This window comes from Staurois parvus, unplaced genomic scaffold (genome assembly GCF_062004578.1).
Source record: "Staurois parvus isolate SC_StPar_1 unplaced genomic scaffold, SC_StPar_1.0 ptg000696l, whole genome shotgun sequence".
In the NCBI taxonomy this organism is placed as follows: Eukaryota; Metazoa; Chordata; class Amphibia; order Anura; family Ranidae; genus Staurois; species Staurois parvus.
The window spans coordinates 5,863,699-5,886,263 of record NW_028318492.1 but is presented as its reverse complement, the minus strand read 5'-3'; the positions used below and the strand labels follow the sequence as shown (position 1 = coordinate 5,886,263).

Sequence of the window (22,565 nt, the reverse complement as noted above, 5' to 3'; positions counted from 1 at the left end):
CCTAGGTGCACTAATGTGCAGGCACTAGGACCTGGGTGTCGGCATCAGCAATTGCACCAATGACTGTGCAGGGCGCACTATTTAAACTGGCCAGACGGTGACTAGGTTGCAGCAAAGTCTAGTTCCTGTACCCGTGTTTTGAAGTGTGTTCCTGTTGCCGATCCTGCTTGTCCTGATTTGTGTTGACCTTCTCCTGCTCTGACCCCCGGCTTGTCCCTGACTACTCTCCTGCTTGTTGTATATTACTATTGGACCTCCTGTTGCTGAACCTTGGCTTGTGACCCGGCTGCTCTCTGTCTACTGTTTGGTACCTACCTGCCTCCACCGTTACCGACCTGGCTAGTCTCATTCCTGACTGTCATCCATCCATCCCGCTCGGGACCTGGACTTGTCAGCCTCTTCACAGCAGGCTCACCCCCCTGGCACGTACCCTCGGCGAGACCCCTCTACCACAGTTGGGTGCACTCAGGGGTCGTGACCTGGTTTCAGTCTCGCACCAAGTCCATCCCCACCATCAGGGACTCTGGTGAAAAGGCAGACTGGGACTTAGACTCCGCGTCCTGGGGAATCCCGTTCTGTGGATCACTAGAGATTCCGCCGGGCGGTGCCTGACACTAGTAGTGATGGAGAGGATGGGGGGGGGGGCGTAGGCTGGGGGGAAAACCAGGAGCTCGGTTTTGGATAGGTTTAACTTGAGGAAATGGAGCGACATCCAGTCTGATATGTTGTTCAGGAGGTGGGCGATGCGGGCGGAGAGTGAGGGGGTGAGGTGGGGGGTGGAGAGGTAATTTTTGTGTCGTCGGCATAGAGGTGATATTTGAAGCCGTGGGAGTGTATCAGTTTGCCAAGGGAGGAGGTGTAGATGGAGAAGAGGAGGGGTCCGAGGACGGAGCCTTGGGGGACTCCAACAGAGAGGGGGAGAGAGGGGGAGGTGGCAGCGTTATAGGTGACACTGAAGGAGCATTGGGATAGGTAGGAGGACAACCAGGAGAGAGCAGCGTCCCTGATGCCAAAGGAGTGCAGTTTGGTAAGGAGGAGGGGGTGGTCGACTGTGTCGAAGGCCGCAGAGAGGCCGAGGAGCAGGAGGACTGAGTAATGGCCATTAGCTTTGGCGGTTAGCAGGTCATTAGTGATTTTAAGTAGCGCAGTTTTGGTGGAGTGTAGGGGATGGAATCCAGACTGTAGTGGATCAAGGAGGTTGTTATCAGTGAGGTGGGCGCTGAGGCGATTGTAGGCTAAGCGCTCAAGCAGCTTGGAAGTGAGTGGTAGGAGGGAGATGGGTCTAAGGTTGTTTAGGTCAATGGGGTCAAGGGAGGGTTTTTGAGTATGGGGGTGATGTGTGCGTGCTTTAGGGGGGAGGGGAATGTGCCAGTAGAGAGGGAGAGATTGAATATGTGGGTGAGGGAGCGAATAATGGAGGAGGGGGGTGACTGGAGGAGTTGTGAGGGGATTGGGTTCAGGGGGCAAGTGGTGAAGCGGGCTTCAGTGAAGACCTTGGTGACCTCCTCGGTGGTAGCAGGGCTGAAGGAGCGGAGCGTTGGGGAGGAGATAGTGTGTGGGGCGTTAGGTATGGTGGGGGGCAGTGCGGTTATGAGGTCAGAGGAGGGGAGAGTTCAGGGGGTGATGGAGGGAGGGAGGCTAGGTGGAGAGGTAGATTGTGAGTTGACAATGTCCTTACGGATTGTGACAATCTTGTTTTGGAAATGATTGGCAATCTCGTGGGCGGTGAGTGAGGTACTGAGTGGAGGTGGGGGGGGGGAGCAGGGATTTGAAGGTGGAGAAGAGCCGGCGAGGACAGGTGGAGAGGGTGTTGATGAGGGTTACGGAATAGGCTTGCTTTGCGGCATGGAGGGAGGTGGTGTAGGTGAGGAAGGCGGCTTTGTAGAGGGAGAACGCACGAGTAGTGAGTCCCATTGGTGCCAGAAGTGTAATTTTAATGGAGTACAGTAGGATTTTTTTATAAAGAGTTGAGTCTTTTAAGTGAATGATATACTGTAGATACTTTAGAGACAATGAGCATGGTATCTGACCATTCTGGGTCTGACAATGTGCCACTCTTTAATTCCCAGCTCCACCTACTGTACATGGCAACAAAAGACACTGAATCCCTTGAGATTTATATTTCTCTAAAAAAAAGATTATTCTTATTTTTTGCAGACTACAAATATCAACATAGAAGTGACTACATTTTACACACAACTTTGACTGAGACAGCAAAGTATGACATAGTCAAAAGTACAGTAAAAATGTTGACTAGGAAGTCCATATTGTCCTTGTAAGTGTTTGAGACAGTTGGATGTTTAATCTCTGCAATCTTCACAGTATTAATTTAGTTAAATAAGAGTGTTGGGTTATGATCCAATACACTGTATAACATTTACTTTACAAAGCATTTCAAATTACTTACAATTTATGGGAAAAACTACATCACAGCCCTACTTAGTCCCATTAAAAAGGACATTTACAAATAAAACTCCATAAATATTTAGAGATTGGTAACATTGCTATGTGAGGTGATGGCACATTACTCATTGATACATTACGATGGATGTTACATGGACCAGGTTTATATATCCTAATTTTGCATAGACAAGACTGTATCTTTTTGTTTTGTTTGACAAGTTATACTAAATAGGCAGCTTCAGCTACTGTACATCTCTTTGCCAAATTATCTGACCCTGGAAATCCATTTGTTGTACTAATTAGCCTGATAGACACAAAGGTGTCCGTTTATGACACAGAGAATAGCTGCGATTCAACGGATCTCAGCTATTCTCTGCTCATTCACAGTTTATGACACTCAGGAGATCATGTCAACCCTTCACTGGAGATCTGTGTTCTCCCTCCAGATTCTCCAGCCCAGAGCTGGAGAATCAGAGGGACCGCAAACTAAGCAGAGATTATTTACCTTTGCTTAGTAAACTGATCTTTTACTGTAATCTCGCGAGATTATAGTAAAATGAGCCATTTTCCAGAGTTTGTAGACCGTTCTCCAGCGTTTGGAGACCGTTCTCCCTTCCTTCGGAGAACTGCTTCATAAACTGCATTCACAGGAGAACTGTGTTCTCCGAGAATGCCGGAGAACTGAGCAGCGATCTATTACCGCTGGTTCATAAACGGACACCATTGTGTATTTCAGACTCTACACATTACTTGTAAACAGTCCTTTCTGGCAAACCAGAAATCCTTTATAGAAACAATTAGCACTGATTCCTGTTTTACTGCTTTAGGACAGCTTCACACAGCCCCACTGCGCTTTTGTTAAAGCGCAGCTAACCTATGGTGTTCATGCAGGTTAGCTGCTCTTTACCATAGACTTCTATGAGGTCTCGCAATTTTGGTGTGGTTTCAGAAAGTGCACCAAAGTGCAGCATGCAGGAGTTTTGGTGTGTTTTCTGAAACCACACCAAAATTGCAGGACCTGGGGAAAGTGCAGCTAACTAGCACAACATCTTAGTCAATACTTTTCAGGTGACTAATGACAATTAGATTCATAAACCAACTATTTGATTGATAAACCATCAATATCATAAATAATTGTATTTATTCTACTGCTAATGTCAGCAATCTCCATGTTGTTACTGTAGCATTATCTCACATTGCAGTTTTCCTCTTACAGATTGTTCCACAGATAAGCCAATGTAAGCAAGCTAACGGATTCCTAAAAAATATTGGATAACAAGTACTAAACTAGCTGAACAACAATAAAACAGAAAATATGTCATATCTTGAATCCTTGAAGGCATAAAAACTTTTTTTTACGTAAGTACATAGCAACCATAAAATATCACATAGCTTGAAGCTATTTCTGTATTTACATATATGCAGTATCAAGTGGATATAATGGGATTATAAGTCAGAATACTATTTTAAAATATATAAAAAATGCATAATGCTAATTAGGAGTGAATTGGATAATATCTGTAATTTGCATGCAAAACCGTTTTCTGGTGTGTTTTTTCATACCCTGTTGATTGGTTCATTAATATATCAAAGTTGCCCTAAGGAATTAGAAACAACTGCCAAAAAGGCTACTAAGGAATAAACTATTAACATATAGAAAGGTTTTACATTGCTGCTGTTACAAAAGCACTATAATAGTAATATTTGTATGAAAATTATTTTCTAAACATTGTTTGATCATAAAAACAAGTTTCAGGAAGCAGACATGGAAGTAAGGGGTTCCATATGGTGCAACTGGACCTTGAAAGAAAACTTTAATAGGGTACATGATGCAATTTCGAATGTCCACTTTAGGTCTGAAAGCCATGGGGAGCCTAACTGAAAAATGCTGAGTTTTCTTGTGAAAACAATTAAAGCATTAGGAGATATTTTGTGAATTTTCAGAAGCTTAATAGATAACTCTTAATGTTCTGGATCTGGAAATGGCACTGTCTTGTACTAAAGTTAAATTTCTGTATGGAAATGCCAATATAAGGTACTCTAGGAAGTCCACTGTAATTTTTTGTTTTGCCTAAAACGTAAATATATACTGCACAGTAGGCTGTATTTATGTACAATGTACGTTTAATGACAAGTAGTGTATCAGAGGCTTTCTAATCATATCTAAACCTTTTCCTTAACACATAATTATAATACCTCTGTTTGATGCTGTCATTATTCTAGCATGGCTACCCAAAGGGATCCGGCACAGCTGTTACCTGAGATACTTACACTTACACTAGAAACATGGAAAATACTGTTAGCTACTACAAGATTAATTTTATGTCAAACATCACATTTGTTTACCTTTAACACACATGTGGAATATATGAACACACAAGCATGCCTTGCATTAATTTCTTCTTTTCCAGAAGAGGCACAGTAAATGTTCTCCTACACTATAAAGCCTCTATGACTTGCAGAGAAAGCGGTAAAGGCTATAGAACTCAAAGTCATTACTGTTTCAGCAGTATTGCATTGATGGGCTCTGTCCCATGAGAGTTAAACATTAAAAGAGGTGGAAGGAAGTCTTAAAAGCATTCAGGTTTATGACCTCTACTGATTTTTTATCATTCTTTTTTGGTATTATTTGAGCTTAGGGTTCTTTTGAAAAAAACAGGTTACAAGTTGAAGTTAGAAGCTGACTGGTTACCATGCACAGCTGCATCAGATTTTGTACTCTTCAGTTTTAGTAAATCAACCCCTGTATGCCAGTGCAATACAGGTACAAAAGGCATTAATTGAATGAGAGAAAATGTTACATACTATAATGATGCAGGCACAAAAATGTTACATACTATAATGATGCAGGCACAAAAATTGTAGATATAAGCTGATTCTGACATAGGACCACTGGATGCAGGCAGATACAGACACAAAATATTATATGCTAAGAGGATGGACACAATAATGTTAGACAAATAGAGATACTGCACAAAAAACACCAGATGCCAGGAATTATGCAGCATGCCAGCCACAATTCAGTGTGGTTGAGAATTGTCGTCATACATTGGAGACACTAGAGGGCAAATTGTTGTTTTTATACACAACCTAATCCTATTGATGAGTACATTATTATAATTGTTTTTCACTTTCTTTGTATATGATGCATACGCATTTGGTAAAGACATTACACCAGTGGTCATTAGCCTGCGAGTGTAAGAAGCCTCAACTGTATCAATGGAAACACACAATACTACAGATAACTGTCAAACCTGCAGAACTGCAGAAAAACTACAGCCAAAGATTTCGGATGTGCTCCAGGGGTGATTAGAAACTAGAAACATGCTGCAGGAGACAGTCAGGGAATGGGGATTTAAACTTCTAGAAATCAGTGCTACTACAGTCAAAGGACAAATCAAGGCTCCCACTAACCAATACTGATCAGACTATCAGACTATCGCCTACTCTGCTCACTTTTAGGCGATCTCTGAAAACCTATCTCTTCAGGGAAGCCTATCCTGCCTTCAGCTAATAATGGAATCTTCTATTCCTCCTACCAGTCCATCCCACACAGTTATTACCTTTTGAACCACTAGCCCCTCCCTCTTAGAATGTAATCTCCAAGGAGCAAGGCCCTCCTAACCCTCCTCTATTGAACTGTATTGTTGCTGTATTGTCTCCCGTTATATTGTAAAGCGCTGAGCAAACTGTTTGTGCTATATAAATCCTCTATAATAATAATAATGATTGCTGACCTGTAAAGGACCAACCAGCAGGTACTAAAGGGCCAGGGTTGTCATCAGAGCTTTTACCTGTAAGCTCCTCTGGGGATAGGGACTGATGAAATATCTTCAGGGTTTTGTACACCATAAAACTATTATTTTAAATTAAAGATGTTTGCTATGCATGTATAAATGTACTGTACATATGTTTGAACTAAATCCTGTTGCACACCAAATTCTTCCACAACCTATTCTCCCTGTCTTGGTAGAAAAGACATGAGGGATATTGGAATGTAAGATGGGTCCTAATTTTATTCTTCCAAAATACAGTTAAACTTAAAAAACAAGAAAAAGTCTGAGATAAAAGCAATGTGTATTTTCCCTACAATCTTTCTGCAGCTACAAAATTGTATACTTAAAGGATATTTCTCCTAAAAGTTATACTTAGATAACAGATTGAGCATTCCCTAGTTCAGTCCATTAAATCTGGGTGTTTTGAAAGTTCTCATCCACCTTTGTTTGTTCTAGCATTTTAAGTGACATTCTCTATAATACGGTATACATTGTATATAAAAAAAACCCCTCATAATGGATAAAGCAAGTGTACAGACCCAGACTGTACAGCCAGGATATCACTATTTAAGTCCCTGATACATTAAAACAAATATCTAGTTGTTTAAGTCTCCAGCATTTGCCAAAACAATGAAATATCACTTTTAGGTAGACTTACCCTTACCCTTTAAACTCTTAGCAGTTTAAATGTGTCTTCATATTTTCACCCCTTTAAAGTGACATTAAATTCAAGTTAAAAAAAACTAAATCCCATACTTTTACGGTTATCAATTGTGTCCCACCCAATGTCAGCTTTTTCAGGATGGCTACTTTCACTCTACATGGTTTCACTATATGTGGGAACATAGCCACCCTTCTCTGCTAGCTCTCAATGTAGACTACAGCAGTACATGCAGACACATTCAGCAGTGGCATGTAAAATATAAGAAAACTCCCATTTTAGAAAACTCCATCCACAAAGCACTACCCAGCGACAGCAGGTTGCTCTCCCACTCGATCCAAAGGTTTGTGCTTTGTGGATGGAGTTTGGACAACAGCAGCAGCTTGCTGTAGGGCACTCTCCTGTTTCATTGAATGCTGGTCCTCAACACTATTGCTTGCAGGAGTGATCAGCCAGAAGTAAAGAGAGGTCCCGTGCACAGGGTATTCGTATAATCCTGCAGGAGTTGCTTGGTAATTTGGGTCCTTTGTTCTGTGCCTCAACTCCAAGAAAACACCCTCCACCCCTCTGACACACCTGGTTGACTGAAAGTTACAACAAGCACTTAGAACATGAGTATAGATATGTTTAACTTGGCTGTGAATTACACAGGAAAAAAGACACAAGACCGTTTAGTGGTAAATGAACTCAATGTATTAGTACAGATTAGAATAATGGTGGTTTGTGCATACATTAACACACAAAAGGTAGGCTCCGGCACAGTCCCTAGACAGTATAATCACTATGCCAAGAAGTTTTGTACCACTATACTGGGATTAACTCATGACACAGCAAAGTCAGCAATAATTGCATAAAAACATTAAATGCAATGTGAATAATAATACTCTAATTAGTCTAGAGTGCACTCTAGGAGAATGGCTACGATATAGTGCAATATCCCCTGAGAGGTATCTCTTAGCATAAGCAATAGGTGAACATCTCTGTGTGGCAGCTGAAAAAGGACCCATGTGACTATGTTTTGTAAGCACACCTGGACTCAGCACTCCTGCTCAGGCTGCCATTATGCAGCAGTGATGGTGCACACTGGATAGAAATGTGCACTCTTCAGGCTCTCTCATAGCAGGAAGAAGCAGTGTCCTGTACAGCCTTAGAAATGAAGCTCTTTCCCCTCCTCCTGGCAATCTCTCTCTCTGGGAAATGCAGTTGAAAAGCTCTTGATTACAGTACAGTCTATCTCTGGTGGACTACAGGTCCCACAGTGCAGTGCTGCCTGACTCAACAGCTCCCTCCTCTTTCTTAAATAGTCATTAACCAGTTCACCATCTCAGGGCAGCAGTCAGGAAAGTGGCAGGGTCTGCATCTCTTTAGAAGTGATTAATGTTTTAGGAATATCTCACCAAAAATGAAATTTTTGTTGCAGAGGATGCCCTAAATTTGACTTGTATCTTAGTTCAAAATTCTAGGAAAAACAATCAGCCAATCACACAAGCAAGAACTTACATTTCCAGAGGCGTTCCAAACACTAACTGGATGAAGAACGCCTCCAGGTTGCCATATTACACTGAATTTACAGAAAATTACAGTGCTGCAGATTGAAAAGGAAAGGTGATTTTCAATAGCATTAAATTACAATATTATTATTATTATACAGGATTTATATTGCACCAACAGTTTATGCAGAGCTTTACAATATAAGGGGACAGTACAATTACAATACAGTTTGATACAGAAGGAAATGGAGAGCCCTGATCATGAAGCTTAAAATCTAAAGGGGGGGGGGGGTTAGAAAAGGTAATAGCTGCAGGGGATGATCTGATGATCTGATCTGGTGACTCAAGTACAGTTCTTAGGTGGAGGTGGGGTAGGCTTCCCTGAATAAATGAGTTTTCAAGGATCGTCTAAAGGCAGTCAGGGTAGGAGCTAACCGGACATACTGGGGCAGGGAGTTCCAGAGGATTGGAGAGACTCTGGAGAAGTCCTGGAGGTGAGAGTGGGAGGAGGTAACAAGGAAACTGGAGAGAAGAAGGTCTTGGAAGGAGCAGAGTGGATGGTTCGGGCGATATCTGCAGATGAGGTTGGTGATGTAGCTGGGGGCGATGTTGTGGATGGCCTTGTACTGTATGTTGAGATTATTTTTTAAAATTTTATACATTGGGCTAGTGAAAGCCAGTGATAGAGATTGGCATAGGTGGGCAGCAGTCACAGATCGGTTAGTAAGGTGTATTAGTCTAGCAGCAGCATTCACAATAGACTGAAGGGAGGATAACCTGTGTAGGGGTATGCCAGTAAGGAGGGAGTTGCAGTAGTAGTTGGAGTTAATAAGCTGTTTTGTGGTGTCGTTAGTCAGGAAAGAACAAATTCTGGAAATGTTGCGGAGGTTGAGGCGGCAAAATTTAGCCAGTGATTGGATTGAGTGGGGGCTAAAGGAGAGGTCAGCATTCAGGATTACACCTAGCACCCTCGCATCTGGGGAGGGACCAATGGTTGTACTGTTGATCTCAATGGTAAATTCATGGGGAGGGGATCGGGGAGGAGGAAATATTACAAGCTCAGTTTTAAAAATACTGAGTTTGAGGAAGTGGTGTGACATCCATACAGATATGTTTCTCAGTAAATTTTTGATACGTAGGGAGATTGGGGGGGTGGGTTGAGGAATTGAGAGATAGATCTGGATGTCATCAACATAGAGGTGGTATTGGAAGCCATTATAGGTTATCAACTGGCCCAGGGAAGAGGTATAGAGAGAGAAGAGGAGGGACCCAAGGAGAGAGTCTTGGGGTACCCCAACAGAAAGAGGAAGAGGAACAGAGGAGATGATATTGTATGTGACACTATAAGTGCGCTGAGATAGATAGGAGGAGAACTAGGAAAGAGCAGAGTCCAAGGGAGTGGGGTTTACGGAGGAGAATCGGGTGGTCAACTGTGTCAAAGGCAGCAGAAAGGTCTAACAGTATGATTATGGAGTACTGGCCATTGGTTTTAGCAGTTAGTAGGTCATTGGTGAGTTTTAATAGGGCAGTTTTAGTGGAATGTTGTGGGTGAAAGCCGGACTGTAGGGGATCAAGAAGGATGTTGTCAATGAGGTAGCAACTCATATGGCTGTGGACAAGGCATTCAAGAAGCTTGGAGGCAAATGGGAGTAGGGAGATGGGCCTTAAGTTATTCAAACAAGTGGCATCCAGTGAGGTTTTTTTAAGTATAGGGGTGACCAGTGCACGTTTGAGCGGGGAGGGAAAGGTGCTGGAAGATAAAGAGAGGTTGAAGATGTGGGCTAGAGAGTTTAAGATGGAGCAGGAATGTGGTTGCAGTAATTGTGAGAGGACAGGGTCCAGGGGACAGGTGGTGAGGTGGACAGCGGACAAGAGTTTGGCAAATTCCTTGATGATAACAGGGTTGAAGGAGTTAAGTTTTAAGTGTGGTGTTGGACTTAGTGTGTTGGTTGGTGGGGAAAGCTGGATGCTGGCTATGTGGTTTTTGAAATGATTGGCAAATCTTATGGGAGGTAAGTAGGTTGGTGGCTGGAGGCAGTGGGGGGTGAAGTTAGGAGTTAAGGGTAGAAAAGAGTTGACAAGGTTTGCATGAGAAGGTTTGGATGAGAGTGGTGTAGTAGGTTTTTTTTAGCAGTGTGGAAGCAGGAGTTGTAGAGGGTGAAGTCTTGCAGGGTTTCAGTTTTACGCCATGCTCTCTCAAGAGCATGGCTCTGTCTCTTGAGACTTCTGGTGTCGTCTGTTTGCCAGGGATGCAGCAGGCGAACCCTGGATCTGCGTGTACAGAGAGGGAAGAGTGTGTCCAGGGTGGATGACTGAGTTGTTGTAGGCAGAAGTGGGCGGGACAGGGGTGTGATTTTATCATACAGGCAGTCAGTAGCAGGATGAAGAAGGGAAGGGTTGAGGTTGCGAAAGTTCCTGCAGGTAACTGTTTGCAGGTTGGAAACATGGGAGGTAGGAAACAGAGAGTGTAAAACTGAGGTTGTGATCAGAGATCAGAGAGAGGAAAGAAAATGTTGGAGGGGTTGCATGGAGTGCAGAGGTGGGAGAATATGAGGTCGAGGGTTCTGTCATTGGAGTGAGTGGTGGTTTGTGTCCATTGTATTAAGGTTAAGTTGAGTACTTGAGAAGTGGCTGAGGTGTTAATATTGATTGGGATGTTAAAGTCACTGAGGATGATGGTGGGTACCTCAGAGGAGAAAAAGTAGGGTAGCTATGCAGAGAAATAATCAAGAAAGCATGACACTGGCCCGGGAGGCCGGTAAATGACTGAAATCCTCAGACAAACTGGAGAAAAAAGAAGAATGCAGAGCACTTCAAAAGAACAGAGGGAAAGGGACGGAGGTGTAGGAGCTTTGTGGGGAGAGGAGAAGTCCAACTCTGCCTCATTTTCGTCCGCTGGGCCTGGGTGAGTGAATCCAGTGGAAGCCACCATGAAAGAGGGCAGCTGGAGAGGCAGTGTCAGATTTCTAGAGTCAGGTTTCGGTAATAGCAAGTAGATTTGTGGGAGTTGGAGAGGAAAAGGTCATTGACAGAGGCAAGTTTATTTATTTATTTCAGGTACTTATATAGCGCCGTCAATTTACGCAGCACTTTACACATATATATTGTACATTCACATCAGTCCCTAACCCTCAAGGGGCATACAATCTAAGGTCCCTAACTCACATTCATACATACACATACTAGGGCTAATTTAGACAGGATACAATTCACCTACCAGCATGTCTTTGGAGTGTGGGAGGAAACCAGAGTACCAGAAACCCATGTAGGCACAAGAAAAACATGCAAACTCCAGGCAGGTGGTGCCGTGGCTGGGATTTGAACCAACGACCCTAGTACTGCCAGGCGGAAGTGCTAACCATTTAGCCACTGTGCTGCCCAGTTTGTTAGAGATTGAGCGGACATTCCAGAGGGCACACATAAGGGAGGGACTGACTTGTAGAAGCAGAAGGATTGAGCTAAGATAATGAGGGTTTTGGCTGCTGCCAGGGAAAATAGACAATATGGATGGTGTTGCAATTGCTGTATATATGCTTTATATATTTTTTTAATTTGCTATATTTTTGGCTACAGAAGTGGAATTACCCTTTAGAAATACATGATTAGCGTCACTTTAGGCATACAATATACTACATCTAACAACTTGCTATAACATTTTAATGCAATTTTGAATATGAAAGTATGGAGCAAAATGGATATTAACTAATTTATGGGAAAAAATAGAGGAGTCATTTATAAAGATTAGTGCAAAAGAAACAGTGTTAGGCTTAGTTAACATTAGCTTTGAAAACAGGCGTGTGAGGGGTGTTTTTAACGCTCCTCAAATGCCTATGGAAATGATACTATGGCCAGCACACAGTGCTGCTCACATTTTCAAAACATGAGCTGTTAGCGTTGTGCAGCTTCAAAATTGAAGCCTCATGTCGAGTCAGGAGGAGTTGAAGTCTTTCAACGCCTCCCATTCAAGTCTATGGTGACGCTCCTCAAACACCTTGGCAGGTGTTTGTGAGGTGTTAATACCATTACAGTTTATTATAGGCATTTGTGTTGCAGTTTTAACGCTTGTAACATTTCTATAAAATGCCTCAGAACCAAGCATAGGGAGTTTGGAGAGCGTTTTGTAATGCTTTTTAAACGCCCATACTAAAGCTCATTAATGCCTGTCTAACACCCATACTAATGGTATAGGGGCATTTTTGAGGAGTTAGAAATTTAGTCAGGTTTGAACAAGCCCTTAGAAACATGAAACTACATGTTTACCACATATTTTTCTTTTTTTGGTAGTTGAAAACATTATTAAATAACCTTTTTTCATATGCTAAGCAATACTTGTTTACACTGTAGTTGTGCATGCAGATGCTGTCCATGATTCAAAATAACCTTTGCATGTTGTGTACAAGCATTTGGAGACAAGCACAACAAAATGTTTTGATACGTATTATGTATGGGCTTGCATCCTATCATCAATCAACATACTGTGTGAAAAGACTGAGATCAATTAGACTGAAATGGTCAAATCAGCAGCACTGTTCCTGTAATACAAAACCTAGTACCAGACTGCAACCAATTTGAAATGTTTTGTTACTCTCCCCTTGGAAACAAACCAAATGAAAATACTGTACATCAAAAAGCATTTAACTATAATAAAGGGCTGTGCAGTGCAGCAATTCGGCATGCACCACAAACTGTTCAAATCACTCTGCCTCTATTTCTTCTGCCAAATTAGCACTGACATTCTATAATGACAGTTAAGTACGGAAAAAGTTTTCTTCTAAAGCTACAAGGTGCTGATAAAGCACTGAAACATAAAGAAAGAAAGAAACAAGCAAGGTATTAACTTGTCAAAACCTCAAACTGTTATTTTAAATTATATTATGATTTGATCCAAAATTCATTACCGACAACCGTGTAGGAGAAAATGTATAGTCTGCTGATGTAAGACCAAAAGTACAAAATGTTAAAATGAAATAATAATTCACATGATCAATAAGGTAGTCATAATAACACTCAAGGACTCATATTACCAGAAAAATTATATATGCAGTATATTTTACTGTTCAAGTTAAATTGTATTCAGTAGCAGATTTTTCAAAACAAGCTTCATTTTATCAGTATTTGCATTCTTCATTTCCTTTATGTACAGTATATACTGTATTGCTATAACATTATTCACAGTGCTTCTAAAGTTATAAACATTTTAATCTTAATGCATTACTTGAATTAAGGTAAAAAAAATACCATTCAGTAGTTGTTTGCTCACCCCATCTCCCTAAATAGACTGCTCAAAAAAAAAAAAAGGAACACTTTGAAAACACATCAGATCTTAATGGGGAAAAATATCATGCTGGATATCTATACTGATATCGACTAGGTAATGTGTTAGGAATATAAGGATGTCCCAATGTTTGATGGAAATGAAAATGATCAACCTACAGAGGACTGAATTCAAAGCCACCCCGAACAACAAAGTGAAAAATGATGCAGCAGGCTAGTCTATTTTGCTAAAATTTCATTGCAGCAACTCAAAATGGTACTCAGTAGTTTGTATGGCCCCCCACATGCTTGTATGCATGCCTGACAACATCGGGGCATGCTCCTAATGAGATGACGGATGGTGTCCTGGGGTATTTCCCCCCAGATCTGGACCAGGGTATCACAGAGCTCCTGGACAGTCTGAGGTGCAACCTGGCAGCATCGGATGGACCGAAACATGATATCCCAGAGGTGTTCTATTGGATTTAGGTCAGGCAAGCATGAAGGCCATTCAATGGTATCAATTCCTTCATCCTCCAGGAACTGTCTGCATACTCTCACCACATGAGGCCGGGCATTGTCATGCACCAGGAGGAACCCAGGACCCACTGCACCAGTGTAGGATCTGACAATGGGTCCAAGGATTTCATCCCGATACCTAATGGCAGTCAGGGTGCCATTGTCTAGCCTATAGAGGTCTGTGCATCCCTCCATGGATATGCCTCCCCAGACCATCACGGACCCACCACCAAAACAGTCATGCTGAACGATGTTACAGGCAGCATAACATTCTCCATGGCTTCTCCAGACCCTTTCACATCTGTCACATGTGCTCAGAGTGAACCTGCTCTCATCTGTGAAAAGCACAGGGCACCAGTGGTGAACCTGCCAAGTCTGATGTTCAATGGCAAATGCCAATCGAGCTCTATGGTGCCAGGCAATGAGCTCAGGGCCCACTAGAGGATGTCGGGCCCTCAGGTCACCCTCATGAAGTCTGTTTATGATTGTTTGGTCAGAGATATTCACACCAGTGGCCTGCTGGAGGTCATTTTGTAGGGCTCTGGCAGTGCTCATCCTGTTCCTCCTTGCACAAAGGAGCAGATACTGTCCTGCTGATGGGTTATGGACCTTCTACAGCCCTGTCCAGCTCTCCTAGAGTAACTGCCTGTCTCCTGTTATCTCCCCTATGCTCTTGAGACTGTACTGGGAGACACAGTAAACCTTCTGGCAATGGCACATATTGATGTGCCATCCTGGAGGAGTTGGACTGCCTGTGCAACCTCTGTAGGGTCCAGATATCGCCTCATGCTACCAGTAGTGACACTAACCATAGCCAAATGCAAAACTAGTGAAACACAGTTAGAAAAGATGAGTAGGGAAAAAAATGTCACTGGCCTTCACCTGTAAAATCATTCCTGTTTTGGGAGTCGTCTCATTGTTGCCTATCCAGTGCACCTGTTGTTAATTTCATTAACACCAAAACAGCTGAAACTGATTAACAACCCCCTTTGCTACTTAACTGACCAGACTAATATCCCAGGAGTTTAATTGACTTGATGCTATACTCTGATTTAAAAGTGTTACTTTAATTTTTTTGAGAAGTGTATTTACCCACGTCCATTCTCGATCCAGCATTGTGCCCATCTACAGCACAGCTGCTCTTTCACCCTGGTCTCACAGGACAGACTGATAGCAACGGGAGCCACTGGCTCCTGCTGCAGTCAATCAAATTCAGTGATGATTGAGCGGGGGAGGGGCTAAGCCAGGTTGTGTGTGCCAATAGGCACATACAACTTGGCTCTGGAGTTAGCTTGCACATCTGCCCCCCTAGCAAGCAGCTTGCTATGGGGGTAGACACAGAAGAGGAGGAGCGGAGAGTGTTAGTGGGGCACTTCAGAAGAGGAGGTTCAAGGCAAATCTACCAGTGCACAGAGCAGGTAAGTATAAAGCTTTATAATTTAGGTTTAAAAAAGGAGGCCTTTTTTCACTTTAAAATGTAAAAACTTAAATACAGTAGATCCCTGACTCAAAGAAGCTTACAGTTTAATGTTCCCATTACCTTCATACAAGCACTGAAGCAAATTTGGGAATAAACCAGTTAGTTTACCAGTGTATTTTTGGATTGCAACAGTAAATCAGAGTATCAACAAGTAACTTACACAAACACACAAGGAAAACATACAGTGCATATGGGAGGAATTGATCCCAGGACCCAGAAATTCACTTTGGACCACTCACAAAAACTAACGTTCTCTGCACCATGAAAGAAGAGGTATGAAGGTTCTCATTCATCTAGGCCATGGTACAGTTGGTAGAAGTTAGTCACAATCTACTGGACTTTTTCCATAATGTTGAAGACATTTTGCAGCTTATCCAAGCAGCTTATTTATATCTAGAAAAACATCTTTAACATTACAGCAAACGTCTAGATGAATGTGGTCACACAACTACTGACAGCAAACCATACTCTTTATCTGACCACTTCCACCTTGATGCAACATCAACTGAAGTCATGCAGTAATCTTCGGCCCTGTACACACAACCGGTTACCTACTGCACATACTCGAGCCGCACTGTGGTTTGTGAATGGTCCCGCAGTCTTCTGGGACCTGTGATGTGTCCCAAAAGGCTACTGGGGGGAAGGAAGAGGGGGCCAAACGTCCGCACATATCACTGCAGTGATCTGACCAGAAGTGGGAGCAGGTACCTGTCAAAACCCCTGTCCCCTCCAAAAAAGTGCCAAATATGGCAGTGGAGGAGGTGGGAAGCATGCAAACAAGTGAAAGTATTCCCTTTTGAGTGAAGTACTGCTGTAAATGAAAAAGCACTTAGAGATCATGTTTATTCACAAGCAGAAAAATTAAACCAAGATCTTTGTATGGTTACTTTTCTTCCTGCTCAGTATGGTCACAGCTGTTACTGATGTGCAAAGCTACAGCATGGACCCTACTGACTTTCATTCTGTTTTGAAATATAAATACTGAGCAGCTACTAGCAATTTATTTTTAAAGTTGCAAGCTCCAAGTGTTGTTACCCTTGATTTTCTGCACAGTGGAGTTGATTTACTAAAGCTGGAGAGTGCAAAATCTGGTGCAGCTCTGCATAGAAACCAATCAGCTTCCAGATTTTTTTTGTTAAAGCTTAATTGAACAAGCTAAAATTAGAAGCTGATTGGCTACCATGCACAGCTGCACCACATTTTGCACACTCTTGTTTTAAGTAAATCAACCCCATTCAGTCACTGACCAGAAAAAGAATTTTCAAATAAGAGGTTCAAACACCTGATAGACTGACGTTTGGTGCAGGATACTACAAACTACAGATTCCATATTTCTGCCTGACAACTTCATTTAACAACCAGTTACATTCATCCATTAGTCTGCCATAGGATTTCGGCTATGTTTCAAATTAACAGCCCTCCCAACTTTCCGAAAATAACACAAAACCAATTTTAGCTTGTATTTAGAGTGCTAAAGAACTTTGCTGTGATAAATTTTATTTTTAGACTAAAGCTCTTCTTTAAAAAACCAATGTGTATTGATTTCCAGCTTTTGCTAGAAAAACACTTGGTCCTGTGTATGAAAAATTTTACTAGATGCAGTCAGAATGATATATTTTTGCAGTTGTTTATGAAGAGGGGAAATGGCAAACACTGAATATGCTCAGTGTTTGCACCTGTGCTTTATTAGTTGTTGATTTAAGTGATTATTCTGTAATCCCCAGGTTATGCTCCTTTCTTGGGAGCAATAATAAGAAAATCTAAAATTCTGCAGCTGGGAAAGAGGTCAAAGGTTATGCTCTGTGAAGCACAAAGGAGTACAGTAACAAGGTCAAGGGCAAGCTAATCCCCTGCTTTGCTGTGTGCAGTCATTGTCAGATTCCATTCTTCAATATTTGTAATCTCAAACTACAGTATGCATCATGTACTAACAGGGGCTGCTCGGTAATGCCAGTGTCCCGGAATGAGACACAGGTCATTACAGTTGAATGTCAAGGCAAACCAGCAAACAAGAAGATGTTCTTGCACAAAATCTACATAAATACGTACATTCAGAGAGAATGACAGATTTCAAACAATGATTCTTTAATTGTTATTTACAACAGATGTTGCAAAAAATATGACTAATGATAGCATTAATTTCCTGAAAGACTGCCACTGGGCATGATAAAAAAGAGGCATGTCAAATTGCAGCATATGTTTGCTACATCTACATTATGTAAACAACTAGATTTACCCTGGTGAAAAATAATGATCTATAGTGTTTATATTTAATATGCAACATTTGTATATGGTAAGTACGAGTTGTCTGAGCTGTCAGTTCCAATGAAGACAATGAAAAAGGTTACTTACTTTGGAGCAATCGTTATTGTGTTTCCTTTAGGCAATAAGAAGTCAGCTGACTCTCGACCTACAACTGTAGCATTGTACACTAGTGGTTTGCTGCTTGGATTTTTCAAACGGACCTGTTCCAGCAAAATAAAAATCACAAAGGTCAGACTATTGATCAGCAGCTGTGTATAGGTACTATAATAATGACAAACTGTCATTGAATACCGGTGATAGGAAACATTACAGTCAATCGCTGCAGTGTGAAACTGAGTCAACAGATATTTATTAAAGTACACAGACTTGTTAAAGAAATTATGTCTTATAACTCTATTATTAATTGTATTAAAAGCAAAACACACTTTCCTTCACTCTGCATAAAACTAATATGATGTATGATTGTTGCATTCAGTTAATTGATTTGCAAAGGAACCAATGAACTCCACAGCATCAGAAAGCACACAAGTGAACATAATACCCCAGTATGAATACCTCAAGCTATTAAATTAATTATTCTATATTTTTTGTATTGAGGTACATAAATAAGAGAGAATATTAGATTATTTAGACCCTTTAGATTGTAAGCTCCATGAGCAGGGCCCTCCTATTCCTTCTGTATTGAACTGTATTGTAATTATACTGTACCCCTATATATTATAAAGTGCTGCATAAACTGTTGGCACTATATAAATCCTATATAATAATATTAATAAAAAGTATAATAATATTACTGACCAACTGTAATGTTGGTAAAATATCTTGCCACTTTCCTTTGCATATAATAGCTACTATGTCAGCAGAACAGGAGGCATGAGAGTAAGCTTTGCTGTGCTGGAAAAAGTGGAGGTTTAGGCAGAACAACATGTATGAATGCTATGCAGTAAACACCAAAGCTTCCTTGGTGCAGCCAGAAAAAAATCACACTTACAGACACACAGGTGTAACAATACTCCTCGAATCTAATCTATAATGTTCAGGTACGGAATCCTAAGACATATATGCCTTGAGTTGACACGACTATTGTTATATACCTCACTGTCCTGTTTCTTTAGATCTCCCTACACAAGGACTATTGTACCCCGTATTTCTATAAATTACATACTGCTAACATCATTGCTATGGGTATATACTATGCCATCCCCTTAGGACTGTATTTCAGGTTGAGCTACGATTTACTTATATGTCCTGAACCCGTCTGCGTTACGGGAGAACTTGCTTAAAGACTTGCGCGGACTGCGATCCGTATTTGTTTATGACTTGTTATGCCTTTCATATCTCAATAAAAATTTCTTGGAAAAAAAAAAAAGAAAAAAATCACATCCACTACTCTGTGCTGTACAGAACGCTACTATTACCGCTACCAAGCTTCTGTCCTTAGTCTGTGTGAGGAGTCCATCTTCCAATGGAAAATAATGAACAAGGAAATTCCCACCTCCATTAAATGTTATGAGTAGAGATGAGCGAAGTATTCAAAAATTCAATTCGGCTGATTCGGCGAATACGAGGAATAAATTCGATTCGATGCGAATATATTCGCTGCGCATTTAACTTATAAAAAGGGTGTTTCTAGGCTTCAGAGAGCCTTTATATTAGTGCAGAACACTGTACCTTTAATTTAAATGCCCTTGGAGTCTGCTGGGGAAGAGAAATAATACTGTCAGTCAGTATGACATGCAGATGAGTGCCGTCGATCTTAGAATCACCGCACACTTCACTCATTTGGGCAGTCACGGGGCCAAAACCAGAGTGTGGAGCCACAGTGTGGCGGTGAAGGCAGCAGCAATGGGAGGCCATACAGCACCCTATGACAAAAATGGAACCCACCAGCAGTGTGAGGAGACCTGAAAGTGGCACATGGCAGAGTGTGGCGATGGAGACAGCAGCAATGGGAGGCCGTACAGGGACCCATGACACACTCTGGACCTGGCAGCAGCATGAGGAGGCGGTACAGGGGCCCATGACAGATTACGGGCCTGGAAGCAGCATGAGGAGTCGGTACGGGGGCCCATGGCAGATTACGGGCCTGGCAGCAGCAATGGGAGGCCATACAGCACCCTATGACAAAATGGAACCCACCAGCAGTGTGAGGAGACCTGAAAGTGGCACATGGCAGAGTGTGGCGATGGAGACAGCAGCAATGGGAGGCCGTACAGGGACCCATGAGACACTCTGGACCTGGCAGCAGCATGAGGAGGCGGTACGGGGGCCCATGGCAGATTACGGGCCTGGCAGCAGCAATGGGAGGCCCGTAATCTGCCAGCACCCTATGACAAAATGGAACCCACCAGCAGTGTGAGGAGACCTGAAAGTGGCACATGGCAGAGTGTGGCGATGGAGACAGCAGCAATGGGAGGCCGTACAGGGACCCATGAGACACTCTGGACCTGGCAGCAGCATGAGGAGGCGGTACAGGGGCCCATGGCAGATTACGGGCCTGGCAGCAGCAATGGGAGGCCCGTAATCTGCCAGCACCCTATGACAAAATGGAACCCACCAGCAGTGTGAGGAGACCTGAAAGTGGCACATGGCAGAGTGTGGCGATGGAGACAGCAGCAATGGGAGGCCGTACAGGGACCCATGACACACTCTGGACCTGGCAGCAGCAAGAGGAGGCGGTACAGGGGCCCATGGCAGAGTGGCGAAGTGTAAGCAGCTTAAATTGAAGGCCATACAGAGGCCTATGTTAAAAATAATAACATGTTTGGGGCATGATTCATGGCGGATTTAGTCAGTTGTGTCAGGAACTGGTGGTTTGAAATCCAGACTAATCCACGCCTGATTCATTTTCACAAACGTGAGTCTCTCCACACTTTGGGTGGACAGTCGTGTCCTCCGCGGAGTTACAATACCTCCTGCCGCACTAAACACGCGCTCCGATGCCACGCTACTGGCCGGGCATGACAGCCTTTCAAGGGCAAATTCAGCTAGTTGGGGCCAAAGGTCAAGTTTCGTTGCCCAGTAGTCAAGGGGATTGTCTACCTCGGTTGGCAGGGTGCTGTCCAAGTAGGCCCGAGCCTGTTGTTTGAGGTCCTGCTCCAGGTCCACCTGATGCTGCTGCTGCTGCGGCTGGTAAGTAGTTTCCTCACTGCGCTGGTGAAGAAAGCTACTCATCATCGACTGCAGACTGAGGCAGCTGCTGCTGGTGGAGCTGCCACTGCTCCTACCACCCCACCCCTCCCCTGCTGCCATGGCAGCGGAACGCGAGCGCACAGGGCCCACAGTGTCTGAGGATGGACGTTGGCGCAGAAAGGCAGAGACCAACTGACTACATAGGTGGTTTTTATAGTACGTTATTTTGGCCTCCCTCTCAGCAGGTGTGAAAAAGGCCACCATTTTTGAACGGTAGCGAGGGTCCAACAAGGTGGACAGCCAAAAGTCATCCCTCTGTCTGATGGTTATTATTCGGCTGTCGCTACGCAAGCAAGCGAGCATGCTATGGGCCATTTGTGCCAAGGAATGCGAGGGACTCCCTGCCTCCATCTCCACAGCATACTGCCACGGTGCGTCTGGGTCCTCTGTCTCCTCCTCCTCCTCTACCAGATGCTCCTGCTCCTCCACTCCTGTCCGCTGAGTGGAAAAACCACCCATTTCACTCAATAATTCCTGAGCACCAATGTCCTCCTCTACCTCCTCCTCTTCTTCCTGTCCTGCCCCCACAGGGGTCATGTGGCGTTGAGATCTGTGCGCCACGTCTACCGCACCCTGACCAGCCATTGTTAACAGCATTTGTTCCAGGACGTGCAACAGAGGAATGACGTCGTTCATCCCATACTCCTGCCGACTCACGAATAGCGTGGCCTCCTCAAAGGGTCTGAGCAAGCGGCAGGTGTCACGCATGAGCTGCCAATGGCTGACATCTAAGTTACACAGGGGAGTACCTTTATCCGCTTGTAACATCAGGAAATCGGTGATGGCCTTTCGCTGTTCGTAAAGGCGGTCTAACATATGTAGGGTTGAATTCCACCTTGTTGCAACGTCACAGCATGAGGAGGAGGTACAGGGGCCCATGGCAGATTACGGGCCTGGCAGCAACAATGGGAGGCCCGTAATCTGCCAGCACCCTATGACAAAATGGAACACACCAGCAGTGTGAGGAGACCTGAAAGTGGCACATGGCAGAGTGTGGCGATGGAGACAGCAGCAATGGGAGGCCGTACAGGGACCCATGAGAGACTCTGGACCTGGCAGCAGCATGAGGAGGCGGTACAGGGGCCCATGGCAGATTACGGGCCTGGCAGCAGCAATGGGAGGCCCGTAATCTGCCAGCACCCTATGACAAAATGGACAGCACCAGCAGTGTGAGGAGACCTGAAAGTGGCACATGGCAGAGTGTGGCGATGGAGACAGCAGCAATGGGAGGCCGTACAGGGACCCATGAGACACTGTGGGCCTGGCAGCAGCATGAGGAGGCGGTACAGGGGCCCATGGCAGATTACAGGCCTGGCAGCAGCAATGGGAGGCCCGTAATCTGCCAGCACCCTATGACAAAATGGAACCCACCAGCAGTGTGAGGAGACCTGAAAGTGGCACATGGCAGAGTGTGGCGATGGAGACAGCAGCAATGGGAGGCCGTACAGGGACCCATGAGAGACTCTGGACCTGGCAGCAGCATGAGGAGGCGGTACGGGGGCCCATGGCAGATTACGGGCCTGGCA

At 43.5% G+C, this 22,565-nt stretch overlaps 1 protein-coding gene across 1 annotated transcript in view; it reads right to left on the bottom strand.

Moving 5' to 3' along the window:
* CFAP47 (cilia and flagella associated protein 47) overlaps positions 1-22,565 on the bottom strand; it is a 772,366-nt gene that overhangs the window by 440,116 nt on the left and 309,685 nt on the right. The window contains exon 38 of the mRNA XM_089653003.1: positions 17,935-18,047. Coding sequence (XP_089509129.1) covers positions 17,935-18,047 — 113 coding nt within the window. The remainder of the gene's footprint in view (positions 1-17,934; positions 18,048-22,565) is intronic.